We start from the raw sequence: 25,199 nt of genomic DNA on the forward strand, positions 1-25,199 counted from the left end.
TTATTTCTCACCCCCACAAAGATTCTCATCATTAACGCCACCGCAACTGATGTAGGGAGAGAGAGAGAGAGAGAGAGAGAATACACTTTATTGCACACCAGAACACAATTTACATTCAAAAAACAATCACGATACATTTGCACAATAGGCGGTCTTATCGCTAAAAGCGATCTCTTCCGAGACAACCGTTTAATTTACAGAAATTCTGGAAAATATAAAAATATTGCAGGTATGTTGCGGTGCACTATAGATAATACATTATTATAGAAAATATATACATACAATAAATAAAATATATACCAAGGGAGTCCAACACTCATATAATCTTATCTATATAATCTATATAATCTTATCAAAATTAGGCTATCCATTAAGTACATGTATTTTCTACATGGATACCAAGTTTCAAGTCAATCGGATGCATGGTTCAGTAGTTATAACGGAACATCCGTAAAAACCACTGTAGATTTATACTTAGTCTGGCCATAGCTACTGTTACAATTAAAAATAAAAAAAAATCTATTGCAAATAACATTTATTACTTTTACAGTGTTTTAGTTTAATACACAAATATAAAACAATTTAAAATCTTTTGCTTTCGGACAGGATTTTTTCGAATTCTTTCCCTTACTGCTTTTTTCGTACGAACACTACGAGTACATGGACGGCCAGATTTTTTTCTGTCACAAACAGAGGAGGTCTCATTGCACCTGTTAATAGCCCGGTACACAAACATTTTACTAATACCAAGCATATGGAGAGTTTAAAAAATTGCATTTGGCTCCATACCTACTTTGTGTAATGCAATCACAGCGATTCGGTTCTCTTTATCAACCCACTCCATTTTAATATCGCAAAATATTGTACAATGTATTGGCGCCAAAATGAGAAAACTCAATGAGCAATCATATAAAAATGACAGATTCCAAATTCGAATGTAATATTTTCTTTAATTGTAACAGTATATATGGCCAGACTAAGTATATTTGTATAAATAGTATAGTATAGACTGTTTGCGAGTATATAAAAACAAAACTTTTAGTACGTATGTCGTGTCCACGGATGGCTATGTGCCGTTTCGGTGGGAGCTACACAGCTCCGCACTCAGAGCGCCGCGCTAATCACTACCGCAGCCCTCGGTACATTCACCGATACAAGTGATTTAAATATTATTTTTTGTTTAAATGCTCAGACCAATTCCTTGATGATTAATAAAGATAATTCCATGTTCAATCATCAAATTTACACTGAAGTAGCGGCTATACTACCCTTCTAATAAATTGTGGTAGAAATAGGCATTAAATACTAACCCGTGTGGGCTTATACAAGTACTTATTTGTTGGTAGTCTTACAAGCACGTTCGGATTAGTACGCCTAATATTAAATGGTAACCGGAGTCCATAGACGTCTACAACGTAAATGCTGCCACCGACCTCGGGACATGAGTTCTAAGGTCTCACTTTTAACAGTACAACGGCTGCTCCACCCTTCAAATCGAAACGCATTACTGCTTCACGGCAGAAATAGGCAGGCACCGTGGAAGTCAATCGCAAATAATTGTCAAGTATTCTAACATCATTCTATTTGTTGCTGTTATTGCTTCTGATAGTGACAGTAAATAAGACTCACTCTTCTTGAATTCCATTTATTGAATGTCAAGTGTTCAGCGACAACAACGGAGAGCTCCGCTCCGTTAGACTGCTCGAGCCGGAATTTATTGTGCGATTTGGGTGTTGTTTTTCCCTGCCTAAGTTGGGTGGTTGGTTGGTTGGTTGGTATGTCAGCGTAACCAAGCGAGTAGGTGAGCTCACGGGGCTAAAACCTGACGACGTTGCTAACACTAACCCTAACAAGAGCAGTGCTTCGCAGAATCTACCACCGGATCGGAAACGCGACCCACTGAGAAGATCCGGCCAGAGCCCTGAAATTGTCATACTTTAAGACAAATATTTTTTTTTATGGAAACTAGCGACATCTTGTAGCGCATGCCCATGGCTTATATGCTGTTAAAGTTAATGCCTTTAATTATTGTATAACTAAAAAGAAAATAAAAAATTAATAAAGCATACAAGTCTTTATTTGTTGTAGAAAATTTACAAAATCCTTCATTAAAAATAAAATATAGGATAGGAAATATGTTACTGCTATCTACAGGAGCATTGAGAAACTGATCGAAGCGAAGCCATCTATTGGCCGACGCCCCTAAACATTTTTGTTGAGTGCTTGAGTTACTTATCTAGAACTAACTGTAACTATACTGAGATCTTAGAACTTATATCTCAAGATGGGTGGCGCATTTACGTTGTAGATGTCTATGGGCTCCAGTAACCACTTTACTCCTTAGGTGGGCTGTGAGCTCGTCCAACCATCTAAGCAATAAATAAATAAAAACTAATTTATGTGTATTATCTATGGATCCGGCGATAATATCAGTGGGCAATTGTGCCACACTAGTTACTCGTATTTATAGTAGAACGGTGAGGGTAGCTTACCCTCCGTCTTAAAGAATTGCTTACACGCGTAGGACTTGTAATAGTTTACCAACAATGTCAACATTAAGGAAGCAGTTAACTTTAACTAATCTTAGTTAACTAAATAGTTATGTTGCGCCGATATACCAACTAAAAGAAAAGCGTGTTAAAATAATTTTATTACCGTTAGCATTTGTGTTCGCGATTGTACTCATTGACAGCTCACGGACCGATGGGCTCAAATGTCAACTTAATGTTTGACTTTCGAATTATTTTGCTCAGCGACTGTACCCAGTAAAAGTAAAGGTTGAAGGTTCGAACGGGCGAGCGTAAGTGATCAATTATGTTATCAAAACGAATGAATAAGAAATACTCTTTTTCGTTAGGTTTTCTTTTTGTTTTTTTTTCTTCTGAAATTGCTGATGTCCATGAGCGACGGTAATCACTTACCATCAGACGGGTAATATGCTGTTCTGCCGACAAGGACAATAAAAAGAATACTAAATTATACATTCATTACCTTATTCATCGATTTTATAAAGGCTCCGTAGACGCACCCGTAGCTTTGTAGACGATCTACGGCGTAGCTCGTCGTAGACTCATTTCGTTACACCAAAATCATTTACGCCTATTCGCATTAAAAGTGTACAATTTCTAAAAATATTCGAAATTGAGTTAATATGCGGAATCATTTGGTATCACCAGTATTTTTCTTATAAATACTGTCAAAAGAACGTAGTTTACTTTTAGTTTTTTTTTTTAGTTTACCTATTATTTGACTACTATTAACAAAATTAATACATAATTTTATCTTACTTTAAAAGACAGATAATGTAACTGGTAAAAAATAAAAAATAAATGTTGCAAAGATGATTAATATTAAAAAAAATATTACATGTTAAACCTTCAAAACACTCTCCTGTAAAATTAGTAAGTTTTGAGATAATACAGTTTTAATGCGAGAAGACGATTTGGCTTTATAAACTTGTTTTCTATGTAAGTAATGTATGTTTTACTGGTGGTAGGACCTCTTGTGAGTCCGCACAGCTAGGTACCACCGCCCTGCCTATCGCAGCCGGGAAGCAGTAATGCGTTTCGGCTTGAAGGGTGGGGTAGCCGTTGTAACTATACTTGAGACCTTAGAACTTATATCTCAAGGTGGGTGGCGCGTTTACGTTGTAGATGTCTATGGGCTCCAGTGACCACTTAACACCAGGTGGGCTGTGAGCTCGTCCACCTATGTAAGCAATAAGAAAAAAAGAGGACGTTTCCTTCGAAGAATCCTGGGCTTTTTAGGTCACATCGTCTGAGAAGTCGATCGTAGCCTTGAGCAGCTGATGGCTACTGGAGAGACCAATGGAAGACGACTAAAAGGTCGCTCTACGGTCTGATCAGCTTTGACGCTGATCATTGAAGCACATGACGCTCTCCCCAAGACAGACGCAAATGGAGGAGTGTCGTCAATAAAGTTACAAGCCTCAAAGATGAGAGAGACGCCGCCAGGAGTAGGAGCACGCGCGTTCAGAACCTAATGGACTACACAATCAACTTTGTTGACTTAGTCTAAAACTTTGACTACGATATAAAAAAATATCTTTATATTTGTCTTATCGTTTTTATTTACTATAGTGAAGTAAAATTATTACTGGTGGTAGGACCTCTTGTGAGTCCGCACGGGTAAGTACTATCGCCCTGCCCATTGCAGCCGTGAAGCAGTAATGCGTTTCGGCTTGAAGGGTGGGGCAGCCGTTGTAACATTTACGTTGTAGATGTCTATGGGCTCCAGTAACCACTAAACACCAGGTGGGCTGTGAGCTCGTCCATCTGAGCAATAAAAAAAAACGTAATTATTATCAGTTTTATGAATACAATAATGATACTTAATGACATGTCCTTCTTCAAACGAGTTTTGCGGAGAGTACTTAACGGTAGATAGCGGCTTGGCTCTGCCCCTGGCATTGCTGATGTCCATGGGCGACGGTAACCACTCACCATCAGGTGGGCTGTATGCTCGTCTGCTTACAAGGGCAATAAAAAAAAAAAAAAAAAAGAAAGCGTATAAAATTTATAGCTTAGATCGGTGAAAGAACTGGCGGTAAGTGGTTATCCAAGTCCATGGACATCACGACGCGTGCCGTACAGCTACAGCTCGCTATCTGTGGGTTCAAGTGATCACTTAACATCTCTAGGGCCGTGCGCTCGTCTACCAATCTGATGAAATTAAAACGCTCAAATCGTGAAGTACCAGGAACGCATAAGTAACCAGGCAATTAATTCGAAGGTAGCGCGACGTAATGTGTAGCGAGAAGTCGGTAAAACCCAAACGGAATCGGCGAGGCGGAAAAACGTCTTTTGCGAGAAAACGAGATAAAAGATCTGTATATACAAAAAAAAAAAGAGACAAAAGTTTGTGTGTCGAATTCGTCAATGCTATTAAACACCCATCAAGAGGGATATTTCTTTTATATAAAATAGGCTGGAAGACAGTTGACATAGCTTGTAATATACTATAAATAATACTAGAAGAAAACATTCATACTACTTTTTTCAATAGGACGTTTTTTTGTAAGTAGTAAGAGTAAAATTTAACTCGTGACAGATTCGTTACGGCTAGAGAGAAAAGATACAATTTAGGACAAGCGAGAGTGAGAGAATAGATAGAGCGTCTCGCGAACCACTCGACCATGGAGAGAGGAAGAGAGCGAGCTAATCTCTCATAGAGAAATTTGATTTAGGAATGAAAAATGAAGAAAACCAAAATACTGCACACCGCAAAAGAAGTTTCATTTCTTTCACGTGCTTCAAGTTGCACGCGCACCATTCTTTATTGCTCGAATGTGTAGACGAGCTTATTGCGCAACTAGTGTTATGTGGTTACCGGAGCCCATAGACATCGAAAACGCAAATGCAGCCTCAAATCTTGAGACAAAAGTTCAAGGTCTCAGTTTTTACAGCACAACGGCTGCCCCATCCTTCAAACTGGAACGCATTAGTGCTTATTGGTGGAAATAAGCAGGGTTGTGGTACCTACCCGTGCGGACTCGTAGGACGCCCTACCATTGGTAACATTTTGATTGTTATTCGTGGACAATTACAACTATAGATATGTCCATATTCGAGTGTTGTATGTTGTGAAAATCGGAGAAAAGTTTTACCATCATCAGTACACTGCTGGATATAGACCTCTCGCAATCCACGCCATTGAGACAGATCTTCGGTTCTCCTTATCATCATCGGCTACCTTTCCACCGTGGGTGGAGGATTGGAGGGTCCAATCGCATGAGCGTGGTCTCCACCCAAGAACCCAACTGCTCCAGCGACAATATGTCCAGCGCATTACTTTTTACTGCTCGCCGAATCTCATAGAACCTTCAGTTCTCTGTAGAATCACCCTCTATTTAGGTCCTAAGAGAAGTTCCAGGCGAAGTTCTTTTCATAGCTTGCTTGAGCGCTCTTGAGAAAAAAAAAAATACATGTGTGCAATTCACACGTGGTAGAAGTGAAACCTTCCAAAATTAAAATACAATTATCCTAAACGTCTTAAGTATATGTAAAATTTTGTCATTAGTAAATAATTGTAAGGTAGCGCCCTCTGTGAATTGATATTTTAATTTCACGTATAATCCTAAATTAAAATTCACTACAAGAGCTTTCATACACACGTTAGTATTAAAAAATCTCACAGATGGCGCTGTATTAAATAGTATGTATATTTTTGTCTCATTCTTTGCTGGCTTCATCCTACACATTTTTGTATTTGTGTCTCTTACCTGTCGTTTTTTCCGTTGCATCCGGTTTGCAATCACAACGATTCTAAAGAAGTTTTCACTTCAATAATAGTAGCCATACTTTGAGTATCTATATCTCATAACCAACAAGACGCGCTGGTAGACCCCGGACACTTAAAACTAGATGGGAGAGAGAAAAAGAGGAGAGAGAGAAAGAAAGAGAGAGAGAGAGAACATACTTTATTGCACACCAAAACACAATTGAGATTAGAAAACAGTCAAACAAGCAGACACTTTGTACATGGGCTGTGAGCTCATCCACTGATAAGCAAAAAAAACTAGTCTAAGCAGCATAGCATGTGGAAGTTTTCTTGAAGACATCTTAGGCACAAATGACGTCAGCAGAAGAATAAACATATTCCCACGTTACATGACATCTTAAACTTAGAGTCAAATAGGACAAAACTAGCCAACTTATCAATTAAAAATAGAAAAAGAAACAAGTGAAGTCAAAGCAAGTTACTAGGCCATCATAAAAGGGTGGGCGTATATCTACAAGTAGAGAAAGAGACAGACATACACGTTTTAGTATTGGTGCGAAAGAGACGACAATGGTTATTAAGGATTGCGCTTCGAAGCTTGAAAGGAAAAGGATGTACGCCAACACTTTATATCTTTATTACATTTTTTTATCTCATTTATTTATTGCGTTAGATAAAATCCTCCAATGGCTTCGTGGTGACGGTCTAAAATTCTAGACTCAAGTTCTATTCTAGATCACGACTTAGTTTTTATTTTATTTTAAGCAATCATTATTATACTTATCTTTTGTAATTAAAATAAAATTTGAAAAAATATTCTTTTTTTTAGTTTTTAGAAGAAAATATTTTATGAAATGTTTACGCCAATATCTTTTCAGATGCTAAAGCTCGCACGGAACTTTATAAGAAACCTGTAGCTTTCAAATACGGTGTATAGAATTTTCTATCTTATGCCATTCGAAAATAAAGCTATATTTCCATGACATATAAAGGTTTAAGGAAAATAGACTTTGTCTTTTGAATTATAGAGTTAATATTGAATTGACTACGATTTTAGATTGGATTTCATAGTCCAATTTATCTAGACACATACAGCCTCTGACAAGACTAGAGAATCGTGCGGATTCTAGTTCACCTCACAATAACCTGACTACTAGAGTTCCTGGACATTAACATTTATTAGGAGCTTAACGAATTTTTTTGTTGGAATAAAAAGTACATATTTACAATAATGTTTTGGCTCGCCCTCTCTTCTCCACGGGTTCAGGTTACCACTTAACATCAGACGAGCTGTGAACTCGTTAACTCACACCAAAAGTCGGTCCATACTTATAATCGTAAGGAGGAGGCTGGTCATGTCACGAAAATTTCCATGAATAAACTGGTATTAATATAGAGGTCATTTTAAGATGGTATTTATAAGCGCTACACGTATAGAATGAATGTTGGCTTTGTTATCTGTCTCGCTCTGAATTAACTGAAAAATAAAGCGATCGAGCGAGACAGACGAATGGCTTTGAAACCACAGTACAAAAGCAACAGTAGGATTAGTATTCAATCTTGTTAAATGTTGACTTCAAGCGAACTTTTTTAGGCTTTTTCGCCCACGTCTCATTCTCGTCGCAGTAAATCCTGTCCAGCCAGCTCCTACTGGGACCACGTGAAGACTGATGAGCATCAAAGAGGCCGAAGAAAATCCTTCACCGTCTTCAGCTTTATCAAAATACCTTATTTTGTATTTCATTGTTAACGTAATAATGTTATATAAATTGATAAAGACCGAATGCACGCACAAAAGAGTGTCGCGTTCCGCCCGAGCCTGATCGTGCAAGCGAGAACGCGCTACAAGCGATAGAGAGGCACGATCAGCCCAGGCGTTGGCTTGTGACACATTTATCTCTCTTCTCGCGTGACGTCAGAGTTAGCATTTCGAAAAGTTACACTACTGACGTTATCACGTAAAACTATCGTCCGTAAACCGACTTTACAGACAACCAGTATTTTTTATTACTAGCATGGGTTTCAATTCGCTCGTGGTGATGGTAACCGGAGCCCATAGACTCCTATAGAGCCCATAACCCACCTCGAGACAGGAGTTTTAAAGCTCAGTTTTTATAGTACAACGGCTGTCTCACCCTTCAAACCCAAACGCATTACTGCTTCACGGCATAAATAGGCGGGGCGGTTGTACCTACCCGTGCGGACTCACAAGAGGTCCTACCACCAGTAATTAATTGTTGTTATATTATTACAGAGGCTCCGAGAATACTTCACAGTTGTCGAAGTAGCGAACGCGCATTTAAATACATATATTGTGGATATCTGCGAAACCCGAAGAAAATATTACAGCTTTTTGTTTTTTATTGCCTTTGTAGGCAGACGAGCGTACGGCCCACCTGATGGTAAGTGGTTACCGTCGCCCATGGACTTCAGCAATGCCAGGAGCAGAGCCAAGCCGTGGCCTACTAAGCTTAATACACAGAGAAATTCAAAAGGAAATTTAAGAAGTTTGTTCGCATCTCCTGCGATTATTTTTGTAGTGGACTTTTTTTGGGCTATAACTCTTGCTATGAGTGACAGTTACCATCAGGTCAGCCGTACGCACGTTTGCTTACTGTATAAAAAATACATAAATAAAAGATATATAAAAATATTATTGTGTCACTGAATACACTTTACTGTGTACACGCATCGGACTATAGATGTCAGATCCTGATTTTTTTAAGAAGTCCCCGTCGAGAGTAAGTCAGTTGCTCGGTGGCTACGGCGGGAGGCGGACGCGTGTCGAACACACGAGAGCGCAAACTAAAAATCCACTGAGAGCAATGAATTATCAAGAACTCGCGTCCAAACACATTTAAAACGTGAGTATGTTTCGATTTATTAACTTTTACTTTTGATAAACAGGGTTTCGATCCGTTATACCTACTTACGTTTTTACTGGTGGTAGGACCTCTTGTGAGTCCGCACGGGTAGGTACCACCACCCGGCCTATTGCTGCCGTGAAGCAGTAATGCGTTTCGGTTTGAAGGGTGGGGCAGCCGTTGTAACTATACTGAGACCTTAGAACTTATATCTCAAGATGGATGGCGCATGTACGTTGTAGATGTCTATGGGCTCCAGTAACCACTTAACACCAGGTGGGCTGTGAGCTCGTCCAACCACCTAAGCAAAAAAAAATACTTGCGTTATGAGGTCACTTGAGACATGAGGTCCATGTTTCGACTGCGTAGGTACATTAGCTTACTAAATGCATTGTGGAGTTCAGCTACACGATTGCGAACATCCATCCCCAGACGGGATGTACTGCCAGTTTATTCCAAGACAAATGCACACACGTAATTCGTCCTGATAAAAGATCATCGTTGTCCATAGACATCAGCATTGTTAAGGGCAAACCCAACGCATTGGCTACTACTGGAAGCTCTCAAGCCTCGTTTGAAGTCAAAGGACTAAGGAGACATCGCAGAGTTCATACCAAAGCAGGACGGTGCATGAAGGTCTCTGGAAACGCACTGTTCTTAGACGTGGTTCTAGATAGTAGGGTTGTAACACGGAGCAAAGCAATGTGGGGGATAGGGCGATAGTAAAAACAAAATGACGGGACCATCTCACAGAATTCCTCGGAGCACTCCCCATGGAACACACGGTACAAAGCCAACAAAAGGTTCCATATCACCCGTGAGATTATCGGCAATCGATACGACCCTCTGTAGAGTCAAATGGCGGATCTGCACTTCGTATAAAAATACCTTTGCCGAGCCGTGAATAGATCCTGATGAGGGCTACCAGCGTTTTAGGGGTCCACCTAGCTTTATCTTAATGGTCCGGTATTGAGGTCGCTCCGAGAATCAAATTGTCTTGGAATTTTGAAGGATATTCCTTGAAATTAGGGAACTACGATACAGGAGCCCTTCGCAATGAACGCCCAGCCCATCTTCAAAGGGTTGATTCGAAGCAAATTTAATTCAAATCATTAAGTGATCCGCCTTAGAGAGTCATCCATTTGAGATGCGATTCTCGAAATTCTGATGACACGTATGCTAGCATCTTGGCTGCGGCAAATACAAATCGTAAGCCTTAATTTGGTGCGGCGGCTGGTCATAAAGTGCCCTCAACGATATTTCCAGTAGTGTGTGGCGGGTCTTACTCAACCCACCAGCGTTAGGGTAGACTAAACCGTTATAACTTTGCGAAAACATACTGTATACAGCTTATGGTAAACAGTAGTCGGGGTCGGACTCTTATAAACGCCTTAAATAATCGGCCTGTACATGGGAGAGAGCCAGACGGTATGGGCCAGTTCCGCAGTGGAGGTGTTAAGCATGCCCCTTGTGATCCTCTTTTTTTTTCTATCTAAGCTGATGGTTTTGAGAGACCATTTTAGCGTAACGTTAACTAGTAGGCGAGCTCACGGGGCTCAAATCTGACGTCGTTGCTAACACTGGCCCTAGCAAGAGCAGTGTTTCGCAGAATCTACCACCTCATCAGAAACGCGACTCACTGAGAAGATCCGGCGAGTAACTCAGTGGGCTGTGTCTGTGCGTTAATTTACTCGTCGAGCCCTTCGTCGTAAGCGACGGGTTCGACGAGAACGATGACCGGTGCTTGAGGTACCTAAAAGCACCGTTTGTGGATCGGGAGGATCCGAAATGACGTGTTTAGGGCGACGTCGACTGTTTACAATTCGGTCTGTAGGACCGGGAATGTAGCTAACGGCGCCACGATGAGAGGGTGCCCTGTCGTGCCGGTTTCTCGGTGTGATCCTCTGCATATCGTGTATACTATCGAAGAACAGTGTGTCACTGGTATGCGTGAGAGACAAGACCGGTCCTTGCCGAATGTCAGCTTTAGGCGTTTCTTTAGCTGTATCTATCATAGAACCGAATATAATTGACAGAGGCCTGCAGTGCGTTAACAACATTTGCACCGTCGTCGGCCTACGGAGCAGTTTCTCCAGTCCGATGGAAGATCTTCCTTTTTTTCGATTACTAAAGTTGCAAAAAGCTGTCATAGTCCGTCTTAGAAGTTGTCGTGGCCTAAAGGATAAGACGTCCGGTGCATTCGTATGTAGCGATGCAACGGTGTTCGAATCCCGCAGGCGGGTACCAAATTTTCTAATGAAATACGTACTTAGCGATTCACGATTCACTTCCACGGTGAAGGAATAAGATCGTGTAATAAAAATCAAACCCGCAAAATTATAATTTGCGTAATTACTGGTGGTAGGACCTCTTGTGAGTCCGCACGGGTAGGTACCACCACCCTGCCTATTTCTGCCGTGACGCAGTAATGCGTTTGAAGGGTGGGGTAGCCGTTGTAATTATACTTGAGACCTTAGAACTTATATCTCAAGGTGGGTGGCGCATTTACATTCTAGATGTCTATGGGCTCCAGTAACCACTTAATATCAGGTGGACTGTGAGCTCGTCCACCCATCTAAGCAATCAAAAAAAATAAAAAAGATCTGTAATAATAAACACCCAGACAATGAGCAAACACATCTGTACATCACACGAATGTTCGCCCGATGAGAGAATCGAACCGTCAACTTTAGCGCAACAATCAGGGTCGCTTATTACTACCACACCACCTTCTCATTTTTATTGAAGCCCGTTTAATTTTATCTAGAAAATCCTCTTATTACACAAATCGAATTTATCTTAAACTAGAGGCCCGCTCCGGCTCCGCTCGGGTCTTTAACAAAAATTTCAACGATATTTGACGTTGTTTTATTTTTTTAAATAAAAGAACACTTATTGCGGCATAACTATAATAGTTAGACATATGTTGTCGCGACACTTTTTGTAAATAATAATGCTTTCTACAAAGTCGTAGTACATTATTTTATTCTATCATCAATAGTTTTCGCAGCGCACGCGATGTAATAATGAATATTTTAAGTAATTTTTTTACACCTTGAGTTACATTATTGGAGTTTTTGTAAAAAAAAAAAGTGTGCGTGTGCTAATGTACGCGCGTAAGAAGTTATACTTTATTTTTATTAAAATTATTTCTTTTTTTTATTTAAATTTTAATCAATTTGAAAAAAAATCGATTAAACAACATCCTGAAACACGCATATTGGACATCCCTTTTCTTGACATCGTATAAATTCGGTAATTCTCGGTACGGTTCGGAAAGTTCACCCGCGGCTATATTCAGACTCGTCAAGTTACGTCGGTCGTAATGTAATGAGCGATTTAGTGGGCAACTTCATTCTGTTAATTTTGTGTCACGGTGCGCGCGCATCGTTAAATTTCACTCTCATCAATTTTTCATAACGCGCCTAAAGAAGTATAACTTCAAAAAAAAGAATATAGCCTATGTCACTCGGGAACAGTGTAGCTTCCGAACAGTGAAATAACTTTTCAAATCGGTTCAGTAGTTTCGGAGCCTATACAATACAAACAAACAAATCTTCCTCTTTATAATATTAGTATAGATTACGGTTCGAAATAATTATCGATTTGGTTTATTAAGAACGTCAAAAGGTCCACAGGGAAATTGGCTAAAGACGCTTATCCTTTTACAATCTTTTCATCTTTTTATACGCTTCGTTTTAAATCGACGACCAGAGGGAGAACTTTGGCATTGTCATTAACTAGTCTCTTAGCACAGAAAGTTTGGCTTTAAAGCTAAATACGTAAATAATTAACGACATAATTTAGAAATCCCTGTCTTATAGCTACCAGAGATCCATAAACATGCTTATCTATAATCTATAAATATAAATAAAATTGGAGTGTCTGTTTGTAATATTGAAATAACCGCTTTTTATATTATATACGGTACATACACCAAAATAAAAAAATTTACAATCTTGTCTGTCTGTCTGTTTGTTCCGGCTAATCTCTGGGACGGCTGGACCGATTTTGACGGGACTTTCACTGATAAGTAGCTAATGATATAAGGAGTAACTAAGGCTTTACTTTTTTAGACTAGCTTCGCCCCGCGGCCTCACCCGCGGTACGACGGGACATAACATCGTGGGACTCAGCTATCAATAATAAAATTTAATGTTTCCGAAGCGAAGCGAGGGCGGGTCGCTGGTATATAATACGTTTAAATATACACATATATAGATAATAAACGCCTAGACAAGATCAAACAAACTTTTTTATCATACAACGCTTTGCCCGATGCGGGATCGAACCCATTACCCTCCGCGCAAGAGTCTAGGCCGCTAACCACTGCACCACCGGGTCAGTCAGACTGAATAATGTAACTATTCCGCCGTGAAGCAGTAATGCGTTTCGGTTCGAAGGGTGGGGTAGCCGTTGTAGCTATACTGAGACCTTAGAACTTATATCTCAAGACGGGTGGCGCATTTACGTTGTAGATGGGCTCCAGTAACCACTTAACACCAGGTGGGCTGTGAGCTCGTCCATCCATCTAAGCAATAAAAAAAAACTATGACATACATATTAAGTCTTTATCTACTACATTTTTTTTCCTATCTATTCTAGTAAACTCGAGGGGTTATTCTAGATTCACCGAGCTAGTAGGTGAGCTTACGGGGCTCAAACCAGGAGTGTTGCTAACACTGGCCCTAGCGAGAACCGTGCTTCGCACAATCTACCACCGGATCGGAAACGCGACCCACTGAGAAGATCCGGCGAGAAACTCAGTGGGCTGCGGGTTAAGGTCTACTAATGGTAGGGCATCTAGTGAGTACGGCCAAGCAGATATTATTGCATTGTCGTGGTGTTCACTTCATGATCATTTATTGATGATCACTTTGTTGTAGCAAGTAAATAAATAAATTAATTAAAACCAAGCAGTGGCAACCCTAGCAAAGTTCTCTATTAACACTTATTTCGTCCCCATTAACCGCAATTTCTGGGTAAATAGGGATTACATATATTTTGGCAAACTTTGTAATAACGTACAAATAATTACATATTTTTTTATCATTCATTGACCACGATCTCGGAGCGCTCGTTTGCGCAATACACTAACTCTTATGCAAACAACCGTGAATGAAGTGTACCACAATAAGTTCGCACGTTACCGAATTACCCCGGGGGGTTTGCGAAATCTCCAGTTTTATTTTCTTTATATCTCGAATAGAACTTATAAATAATATTTTTATAATAAGGAACTTCGTTCCTATCCGGTGTCCCACGACATCACACTTTTTATTTATTTTTTATTGCTTAGATGGGTGGACGAGCTCACAGCCCACCTGGTGCTAAGTGGTTACTGGAGCCCATAGACATCTACAACATAAATGCGCCACCCACCTTGAGATATAAGTTCTAAGGTATCAACTATAGTTACAACAGCTGCCCGACCCTTCAAACCGAAACGCATTACTGCTTCACGGCAGAAATAGGCGGAGTGGTAGTACCTACCCGTGCGGACTCATAAGACGTCCTGCCACTAGTAAGTATTCTTCTTTATATTCTAGAATATTCTTTATTTCTTCACCTTCCAATGCGTTGGTTGCCTTTGCAATAAGATGACTTTATTTAATGAAAGATAACCCGAAAAATCAATTAATCGACACAATAACAAAATAAAATTAAACGCCGTAATTATCCGACTTAAAACCAAACAAAAGATGTGATTATGAATCGAGCGACGGAACAAGATGGCCGGACGTAACGGAAATGAGACGCTAACGACCCGAGCGCGCAATATGGCGCCGGTTCCGGTTGGGCTGGCACCGGTTTTCGTTTACGTATTATTTAAACGATTATAACGATGGACGCTGTCATTATAAATATCGGTTATTAATCAGACTGATATTGCCTTTTAAGTTATTGGTGATTACTACTTTTTTTTTGGCTTACGCGGATTAAGTGGTTGGCGCAGCTCATGGACATCATTTCCCCGCCTATTTATAATTTGTTTTCAAGTAAAACACAGGTTATGTGTACTGTAGTAAACAACACTGTATACAATACACTACGGAGTATACACTATAGGTATCCGAGCTCAGTGTAGCGAGAGAGATGGCTTAACGCCGGATCGAGTGGGAGAGAATCGCACAGTCGATCGCGCATGGCGACGCGTCGCCACACCGTACACACTACTGCATCATCATCATCATCATCAGCCTTTATCTGCCCACTGCTGGACATAGGCCTTCCCCAATGCCTTCCACATAATGCGGTCCTCCGCCTTCCGCATCCAACGACTTCCCGCCGTGCGCACTAAGTCGTCAGTCCACCTGGTTGGAGGACACTACTGCATATAGACTGTATCATGCCATCATATAGCGTGGCGACGCGTCGCCACGGCATGTGTCGCCACACCAGAAATCGGTTTTAAGTGCGGCTATAGATGTTTCACATCAAAAAAACACAAAAATAAGTTAAGCATTTCATTTCGACCGGATTCTCATGAGCATTGACGAACCCGGTCAGAGTTGGAGCGCTGAAATAATATAGGGAAAAAATTTCCTCAAAAGATCATCTACAAGATTGGTCTGAGGTAATTTTTTTGTAAAATGTATAAAAAAAAAGTTATAGAGCAAAAAAGAAAATTTTTATTAACAAATTCTCACTTTTTTGCTTATAACTTCTTTAATTTTTAATTTCGGGCAAAAAGTTATATAAACATGTTTGTAGGCAAAACAATTTGCTACAAATTATGACTTTACAAATTTTTTGTGAGTCGCATAGTTTCCGAGATATTGAGATAAAAGTGTTTCCACCCCTTTTTCCGGAATGGCGGCCGGGGGACAAGGGTGACGACCCTACAAACTTGAGGTTAAGCTTCTATTGACACACATGCCCCAAAAATAGAATTGCGTCCTCTAAGAAATGCAATATTTGGTCCTTAAATTGTAATATTTCAATGGACGGAAATTTCATACATCTCCGCGCAATTTTCGTAAAAATGCTCGCTCTTTAGGATTTCATTGAATATGTGTACTAATATCGGTGCAATGGTGTCTTTGTTTTCCATAAGAAATTCGTTGATGATACCATCAGAACCAGAAGCTTTATCTTTCTTTTGTGTTGATATCGCTTTTTGTACCTCTGCCAGCATTATTAGTGGTACTTCTTCCTGTCCAGATAAATCTATTTTTGGTGTAGTGATTTGGCTTGAGTATAAATTTTTAAAGAAGTCGGTTGCTATTGTAATAATTACAACATCCCTAGAATAGTCGAGAATATTCCACACATCTCTAGTAGTAGTTTCCGCTATCTGACAATAGATGGCGTTGTACTTCTGGAGCGTTCTAGGTCCTTCGATATTCGTTCGACTATTTGGCGATAGACAGCGTTACACTTACCGGCGTAGCAATATCATAGTTCATTGACAGAGCGTTTTAAAGCCATATACCATTTGGCTCTGGAATTAGGTCTTCCCCTCCAGGTATCTCCTAACTCAACGGTAGACAGCGACTAGACCCAACCCCTGGCACCGCTGACTTCCATTGGTGACGGTAGCCAAGCACCTGGTTTGGCAGTAAAAAAAATCCAATTAAATCGCTTGGTCTGTTATAGATCAATCATTCATCATGGGTGTCGCGTCGGACGGCTTCAGTAGCAGGTGGCGTGCCAAGATAGCAGCGTGCAGGGAGTCCAGGAAGCTGGTGCTGATCATAGTGGCGATAGCTCTGCTCCTGGACAATATGCTGCTGACCACAGTCGGTGAGTTACAAGTTATAGAGATAAAGCGAAGAATCGCTGCCTCTTAGATGTCGTGACGTGAGGTCGGAATCTTTTTATTTATTTAATTTTATTGCTTAGATGGGTGGACGAGCTAACAGCCCACATGCTGTTAAGTGGTTACTGGAGCCCATAGAGATCCACAACGTTAATACGCCACCCACCTTGAGATACAAGTTCTAAGGTCTCAGTATAGTTACAATGGCAACCCGCCCTTCAAGCCGAAACGCATTACTGCTTCACGGCCGAAATAGGCAGGGTGGTGGTACCTACCCGCGGGGACTCACAAGAGGTCCTACCACCAGTAATTACGCAAATTATAATTTTGCGGGTTTCATTTTTATGACACGATGTTATTCCTTCACCGTGAAAATCAATCGTGAACATTTTTGTTGAGTACGTATCTAATCTCAGTTTTTCAGCCTTCAAACCGCATTACTGCTTCACGGCAGAAACAGGCAGGGTGGTTGTACCTACCAGTGCGGAGTCAAGATCCCCCCACCCGTAATGAAACGACGTTATATCTTCATCGTGAAAGTCATATCCATTAAGTACATGTATTTTCTACATGGATACCAATTTTCAAGTCAATCGGATGCATGGTTCAGTAGTTATAACGGAACATCCGTAAAAGCCACTGTAGATTTATATATTAGTATAGATTCGATAATTATTGGCATAAAGAAATTGAGTTTAAAAAAAATAACGTACAAAATTAATAATTAAAGAGGCACGTCTCAATTAAAACCAATTTCTTGTAGTCATCTATGTAATATTGTTGATATTATTGTTGCTGATTTTTGTTACATTTTTTGTTGCTTAGACGACTGGACGAGCTCACGGCTCGCCAGGTGATAAGTGGTTACCGGAGCCCATAGACATCTACAACTTAAATGCCGCCACCCACAAATGCAGATATGAGTTCTAAGGTCTTAGTATAATTACAACGGCATAACTGCTACACGGCAAAAATAGGCAGGGCGCTGGTACCTACCCGCGCGGACTCACAAGACGTCCTACCACCAGTAATTACGCAAATTATAATTTTGCGGGTACATTTACTTTAGAGTTGTCGTTACTTCTCACATTTACGCCGATAGTAGTATTTTGTTCTAATTTACTTAGCTTTTAAGTAGTTTTGTTTCTAAAAGACGCGGATACAACAAGAAACCGTTATAAAAATAATAATTTATATGTGAATTTATACGTCGGTCGGCCATTTTGTTATGGCCGCTTGCAAGTAACAAGATGGCGCCCGCAATCACTTGGAGTGCTTCATTTACAATTCATTAGACGTCCTTCGATTTTTCCACTTGTAACGACCCGACCGACGGGGTGGAATAGGAATCGTGAAGTCATCGAATAAAAATATTGTTAAACAGAAAAATCTAAGAAAGATAATAATATCGAGAGGCTGTTTGTTTTACAGCGACAGTTCGCTTATCATGCGACATTTATTTTTGTAATTAAAGGTCCGTTTTATTTGATGCTTGCGTCCCGCCCCGATTTCTCTCGGGTATTTAATAAAAATTTCAAAATAATAAATTCTAATACACACACATCAAACCTTCTAATTGCAACAGGTTACTAAAAAAAAGAAAATTTGAATATTATTATTTTTATTTTAATAACTATCCATTTTTAATTGTTTTTGTTTGAATATTTCGTTATTTCTTAAAAAAAACTCATAGATACAAAACAAAAGCCATTGAATTTATTAAGCCATTGATACCAGCATCTCGTTTTTACCATCGCACCGCCCGCCACCGGAGTAGAGTTCATCCACACTACCTGGAGCCACTGCGGTCATCCACAGTGCGCTTCCAGAGATCTTTTTTGCCACGTACCATCCGGCTTTGGAATGAGCTCCCCTCCGCGCGGTGTTTCCCGAGCGCTATGACATGTCCTTCTTCAAACGAGGCTTGTGGAGAGTATTAAGCGGTAGGCAGCGGCTTGGCTCTGCCCCTGGCATTGCTGAAGTCCATGGGCGACGGTAACCACTCACCATCAGGTGGGCCGTATGCCCGTCTGCCTACAAAGGCAATAAAAAAAAAAAAAAGTCAGAGCTTCCATGCTAACGTTATTTGTCGTTGTTTTAATTTTTTAAATAAAATAACACTTATTCTATTTGCCACATTAGACATCTTTTTTCTTTTTTAATATTTTTTTTATTGCTTAGATAGGTGGACGAGCTCACGGCCCATCTGATATTAAGTGGTTACCGGAGCCCATAGACATCTACAACGTAAATGCCGCCACCCACCTCGAGACATGAGTTCTAAGCTCTCACGCATAGTTACCACGGCTGATCTGCCCTTCAAATTGAAACGCATTACTGCTTCACTACAGAAATAGGCAGGGCGGTGGTACCTACCCGTGCGGACTCACAAGACGTCCTACCACCAGAAAGATTTTCAAATATCAAAACGGTTTTTCGTCTGTAACTTCGTAATAACACAGCTAATACTTTAGATACAATTTTAAAACGGTTAAAATTATACAATTTTCGCCCACTGTACAGCGCTTTAGACGTAATATATGAGTACTTGGATCGGAGTGCCGGGGCAATTTCCCCCGTCGGCGAGATCAAAGTGAAATTCACTTAGTCGCCTCATCAAAGGCGCCGCCCTGCGTTGCTAGTGTTGGGCGTACGGTGTATCGATATTTTAGCTTTTTATCGAAATAATATCGCTTCACTGGTGGTGGGAGCATCAACCACTACATTGCCTATTTCTGCCGTGAAGTTCCCGACAGACTAAAAAGGTAACTCATTAACATAATGTAAATAATTTTAGAATGCGTATTTAGCATAACTATCGGTCGCCCGGTAGTCGAAATTCGACTATAATTAATTGAAATTATAATTTTTTACACTATTAAGATTTAATTTTCAAAGATTATTAAACTTCTATAATCACAAATTTCGCCAAGACTACACTATAGAAAAATATTAATAAAGACAAACAATATTTAATCTATTCTCAATTTGACAACAGACGCCAAAAACAAAAGTTTGACAATAAATAGTATGCACGCGTGTGTGCGTCAAATACATGGTAGTGAGTGTAATGATTTTTTTTTATTGATTTAATATATATTTTAGGCATAATTTAAAAAAATATTAGCATTCTGCACTCCTTTATATTCTCTATAAGTATGGGAATTTCATACTCCTCCGTCCGCGCAATTTTCGTAAAAAGGGATACAAAGTTTTTGCTTCACGTATTAATATATAGATATATGTTGGCGCAACGTTACTATTTCCTACCTAAGATTAGTTAAAGTTCACTGTTTCTTTAATGTTGATCTTGTTGGTTAATTATTACAATTGTAACGCGTGTCAGCAATTGTTTAAGTCGATATTCAAGAGAATTCACGACTAAGCTACTCCCACTTTCATACTATAAATATGAGTGACTACTGTCGCACGAAACATTCCGGCTCGAGCAGCCGACCGGAGCGGAGCTCTCTTTTATTATTGTTGTACGCTTGGAATTCAGTAAATGGAATTCATTAGAAAAGTGAGTCTTAATAACTGTCACTATGAAAGTCAATGACAACAACGAATAGTCATCACTTTAAAAACATCAGCTCACTCCGTTATATATGATCCTGAGATGATATTACTAGCCTTAAATTGCTATACTATTATAAGTTGATGCGAGTATATAGGGCGTTTTACTCATCAGACCACAGACGCTCCGAGTTACGTTTAAGATACTGCACTATTAACAGTGAACTTTTAATAGTAATACATATAAATTGCGACACAGAAATTATCAGAAATATACACAGAATATCGATAGAAATTTATCGACTATTACCCCAACCCTGAGCCACTCCGAATCAAAAGCTCTCGTCACAGCGGCTCGCGCGCTTCTAATCGTATTTACCGGAGCTTACGTATATACTGCAGCTTTATTATAACTAAGTTTCGAAGCTACATCGCACGGCTTCAGGCAGCTTTTAGTTCGAAATAAAGTAAAGCTTTGAATTTTAGTAATAAGTTGAAGTTTTTACTGGTGGTAGGACCTCTTGTGAGTCCGCGCGGGTAGGTACCACCGCCCTGCCTATTTCTGCCGTGAAGCAGTAATGCGTTTCGGTTTAAAGGGTGGGGCAGCCGCTGTAATTATACTTGAGACCTTAGAACTTATATCTCAAGGTGGGTGGCGCATTTACGTTGTATATGTCTAAGGGCTCCAGTAACCACTTAACACCAGGTGGACTGTGAGCTCGTCCACCTATCTAAGCAATAAAATGTAAATAGATAAATTTCCGAAATTTTCTACACGCGCGGACTCACAAGAGGTCCTACCACCAGTAAAGAATAGTAAACAGTAATTGAACTTCAATTATGTTTACGCCATTGAAATAGCACAAGCAGTTTTTTTGTTATGATATTTATTTAATTTTTTAAGCTTTAAATGGTTCTCCCGTAAAGTTGCAAAAATGTTGCTCAAACTCAATAAGCTCCATCTCCCAGATATAGATATATATCTCATAATATAAAACAAAGTCGCTTTCTCTGTCCCTATATCTGTTTGTCCCTATGTATGCTTAAATCTTTAAAACTACGCAACGGATTTTGATGCGCTTTTTTTTAATAGATAGAGTGATTGCAGAGGAAGGTTTATATGTATAATAACATCCATTAAATAGTGGAGAAATCAATAATAAATTACAGTTTCCGAAGCGAAGCGAGGGCGGGTCGCTAGTGTATGATATTTGTGTTAATTATGTGTTTAGTGATTTTAATGGAGTCCACGAAGGACCTTATTACCAGAGAACTAGCTTGGAGTTGAAGCTGTATCGGAAACTGAGCGAAATAATAATATATTCTCAAATAAATATTTTTAATTACACGATCGAACATTATATTTGAAGAATCCCAAGCGCTTGTTGGTAAAATGAGTAATATTCAGAATCTCCATGTCTCTGTCAGCTACCAATCTTTTTTTAAAAGCGCTATGGCTCTCGATAATTGCCCGAGAGTACTTCAATTAAATCGAATGTCGGGCGCAGACCCAATCGATGGTAAGTGGCCGCTATAGCGGAGTTTTTGGCGCTTGTTATTTAGCGAGAATTTTTCTTTCACGTAATTGATTTTTTTGTTGTACTTCAAAAATCGCTAATGATTGTTGTTGAAGGCGGGGAAAATTTTTTGATTGTGGATTCCGGTAACCTCTTAATGCTGGATGAGCCGTGTGTTCAACAGTCTTTTCTATCAGAGGATTCACTGGAGATGGCCTAGCATAGTCTAGCATATAAATACTTTATTACAAAAAAGACTGTACCATCCGCATCGATGTTCTGTTTGTCTATGGACTCCCTTCACCACTTATCATCGTGTGACACGTCTGCTTAACAAGGTAAAATCAATTGCAATATGGTTCTAATTTTAATATAAAACTAGAATATATTTTATTAATTAACCCAGAATTTCTAGTAAGTTCTGAAATTATTAAGTTCGACTTGATATGTCTGAAACATTTACTGTTGAAAAAGACGTCTTCCAATCTAAAATTGGAAGAACGACGATCTTAAAATACTGAACGGTATCCACTTACCATCAAAACCGACGGTTAGCTTTCATGTATATACGACATTGACGTACCAGGACGACATAAATTCGAAGAGCTTAAACGATGATAAGTTTTCATCTATCTACGATTTTGAGTACCAGGACGACATAAAATCGCAGAGCTTCGAATGGCTAGTACATCTGGCAGCGTTGTAAAACGCGAATGTGTAGTTTTACGTCGCTAATCCATTGTTCGGGTTTTACGATTCAAATTCCACGACGGCACATCGGACCAACGCATCAATCCCGGAAGAACTATGCGTCTCCACAAGACTCTTCGCCTACGTAGGATTTTCGAGTTTTTCGTTCACTTTGCGAGAAGAAAGGGTGATAATCTCGAAAGACTACTCATCACCGGCAAAGTGGAAGGAAAGAGGCCTAGGTAGCGTTGTTCCATGTGCGGATCCGATAAGATTAAGATGACTTTGGACTCCAGCATCAATGTCGCTGTCCTTCGCGCAATCTACTGCGCGGAGGACAGAGAGGAATGTAGGAACATAGTCCTAACAAAAGTGCTCCGTCAAGGTCACCACCATCAGTAATGAGGAACACAATGCACGGAGGAGGTGCGTCAGCTCAAAAACATTGTGAAGTCGAAGCCTTAATGCTGTTTCTTCATCATGGCAGTATTGAGAGTATTGACGATCCTTCAGACATTTACCATTGAAAAAGATGTCTTCCAATCTAAATTTGGAAAAACAGCAATTTTAGTAGATGGTACCCACTTACCATCAAAACGACGGTAAGTTTTCATCTATCTACAATTTTGAGTACCAGGACGACATAAAATCGAATAGCTTGGAATGGCTAGTACATCACTGGCAGCGTTGTAAAACGCAAATGTGTAGTTTTACGTCCCAATCCATTGTTGAAGTTTTATGATTTGAATTTCACGACCGTGCTGCATCAGCTCAATACTTTGTGAGGTCGAAGCCTTAATGCTGTTTTTTCATCATGTCAATATTGACGATCCTTCAAACATTACTCATTGAAAAAGACGTCTTCCAATCTAAACTTGGAAGAACGACGACCTTAAAATACTGGACGGTATCCACTTACCATCAAAACGATTGTAAGTTTTTATCTATCTACGACATTGAAGTACCAGGACGCCATAAAATCGAAGAGCTTTGAACGGCTAGTACATCTGGAAGGGTTGTAAAACGTGAATGAATAGTTTTACGTCGCCAATCTATTGTTGAAGTTTTATGATTCGAATTCCACGACTGTGCTGCATCAGCTCAATACTTTGTGAGGTCGAAGCCTTAATGCTGTTTCTTCATCATGTCAATATTGACGATCCTTCAAACATTTATCATTGAAAAAGACGTCTTCCAATCTAAAATTGGAAGAACGACGACCTTAAAATACTGGACGGTATCCACTTACCATCAAAACGATGGTAAGTTTTCACGTATATACGACTATGAGTACCAGGACGCCATAAAATCGCAGAGCTTTTAATGGCTAGTACTTGGCTTGGAATGGCTTGTAAAACGTGAAAGTATAGTTTTACGTCGCCAATCATTGTTGAAGTTTTATGATTCGAATTCAATGACCCTGCCGCATCAGCTCAATACTTTGTGAGGTCGAAGCCTTAATACTGTTCCTTCATCATGGCAGTATTGAGGATCCTTCAAACATTTACCGTTGAAAAAGACGTCTTCCAATCTAAGTATGGCAGAACGACGATCTTATTATATTGGTACCCACTTACCATCAAAACGACGGTTAGTTTTCATGTATATACGACATTGAAGTACCAGGACGCCATAAAATCGCAGAGCTTTTAATGGCTAGTACATCTGGAAGCGTTGTAAAACGCGTATGTGTAGTTTTACGTCCCAATCCATTGTTGAAGTTTTATGATTTGAATTCCACGACCCTGCTGCATCAGCTCAATACTTTGTGAGGTCGAGGCCTCAATGCTCTTCTCTCTCTCTCTCTCTCTTCCCAGCTATTTATCCCACACGGTGGTGGGGTCAGCTTTCCTGACTGTAGTCCTCCACTTCGCTCTGTCTTCGACATCCTCGTCAGCAACATTGCATTCTCTCTTGTCCTTCAGCACTACGTCCCTCCACCTTGTCTTGGGTCTACCTCTAGGTCTCCGACCGGGGAGGTCGAGCAGTAGCGCCAAATTTCCAACGTAGTCAGGCGGCTTCCTTTTCACGTGACCATACCATCTCAGCCTACTCTCCTGCATCTTGTCGGCGATGTCCCGTACACTTAGACTTCCACGCACTTACTCAATGCTCTTCCTTCGACTAATTACGTAATTCATAATACATAATAATACGTACATACTTAAATAATTTTATGGTTTAAAAACACGTTTCAGACATTTTATATTCAGAGCTGTAATGCTATTTAATTAAAGCAACATTATTGCAAATTTACAGAAGAGCCATATAATGTTCAATATTCCTTTAAGTTCCATTAAAAACATGGAACTGTTAATAGTAATACCAAATAAAACGGATCTTTAATTACAAAGATAAATGTCGCGTGCTAAAGGAAATGTTCGCCGTTCATCCCTCGATATTGTTTCTAAAGAGCTTTTACAATTATGGGGGGTAAAAATGGCTCTAATTATTTCTGTATTACGCGAAAACTGAAGAAAATGTCGCGTAGTTCATATTAGAAAATCTACTTCATTTGCGGCCTGATCATTTAGACCAGAGGTTCCTTATTTTTCTCATAGATCGCTTTTAAAGATCCTACATTTCCATCATATTCCCAAAACTCGACAA

At 39.8% G+C, this 25,199-nt stretch overlaps 1 protein-coding gene across 1 annotated transcript in view; it reads left to right on the plus strand.

Moving 5' to 3' along the window:
* Positions 1-8,965: 8,965 nt before the first annotated feature.
* Positions 8,966-25,199, plus strand: part of LOC101741951 (synaptic vesicular amine transporter) — a 47,307-nt gene continuing 31,073 nt past the window's right edge. The window contains exons 1-2 of the mRNA XM_038019939.2: positions 8,966-9,104; positions 16,704-16,850. Of these exons, the coding sequence (XP_037875867.1) occupies positions 16,718-16,850 (133 nt within the window). The 5' untranslated portion in view covers positions 8,966-9,104; positions 16,704-16,717. The remainder of the gene's footprint in view (positions 9,105-16,703; positions 16,851-25,199) is intronic.

Source organism: Bombyx mori, chromosome 24, assembly GCF_030269925.1.
Source record: "Bombyx mori chromosome 24, ASM3026992v2".
Lineage (NCBI taxonomy): Eukaryota > Metazoa > Arthropoda > Insecta > Lepidoptera > Bombycidae > Bombyx > Bombyx mori.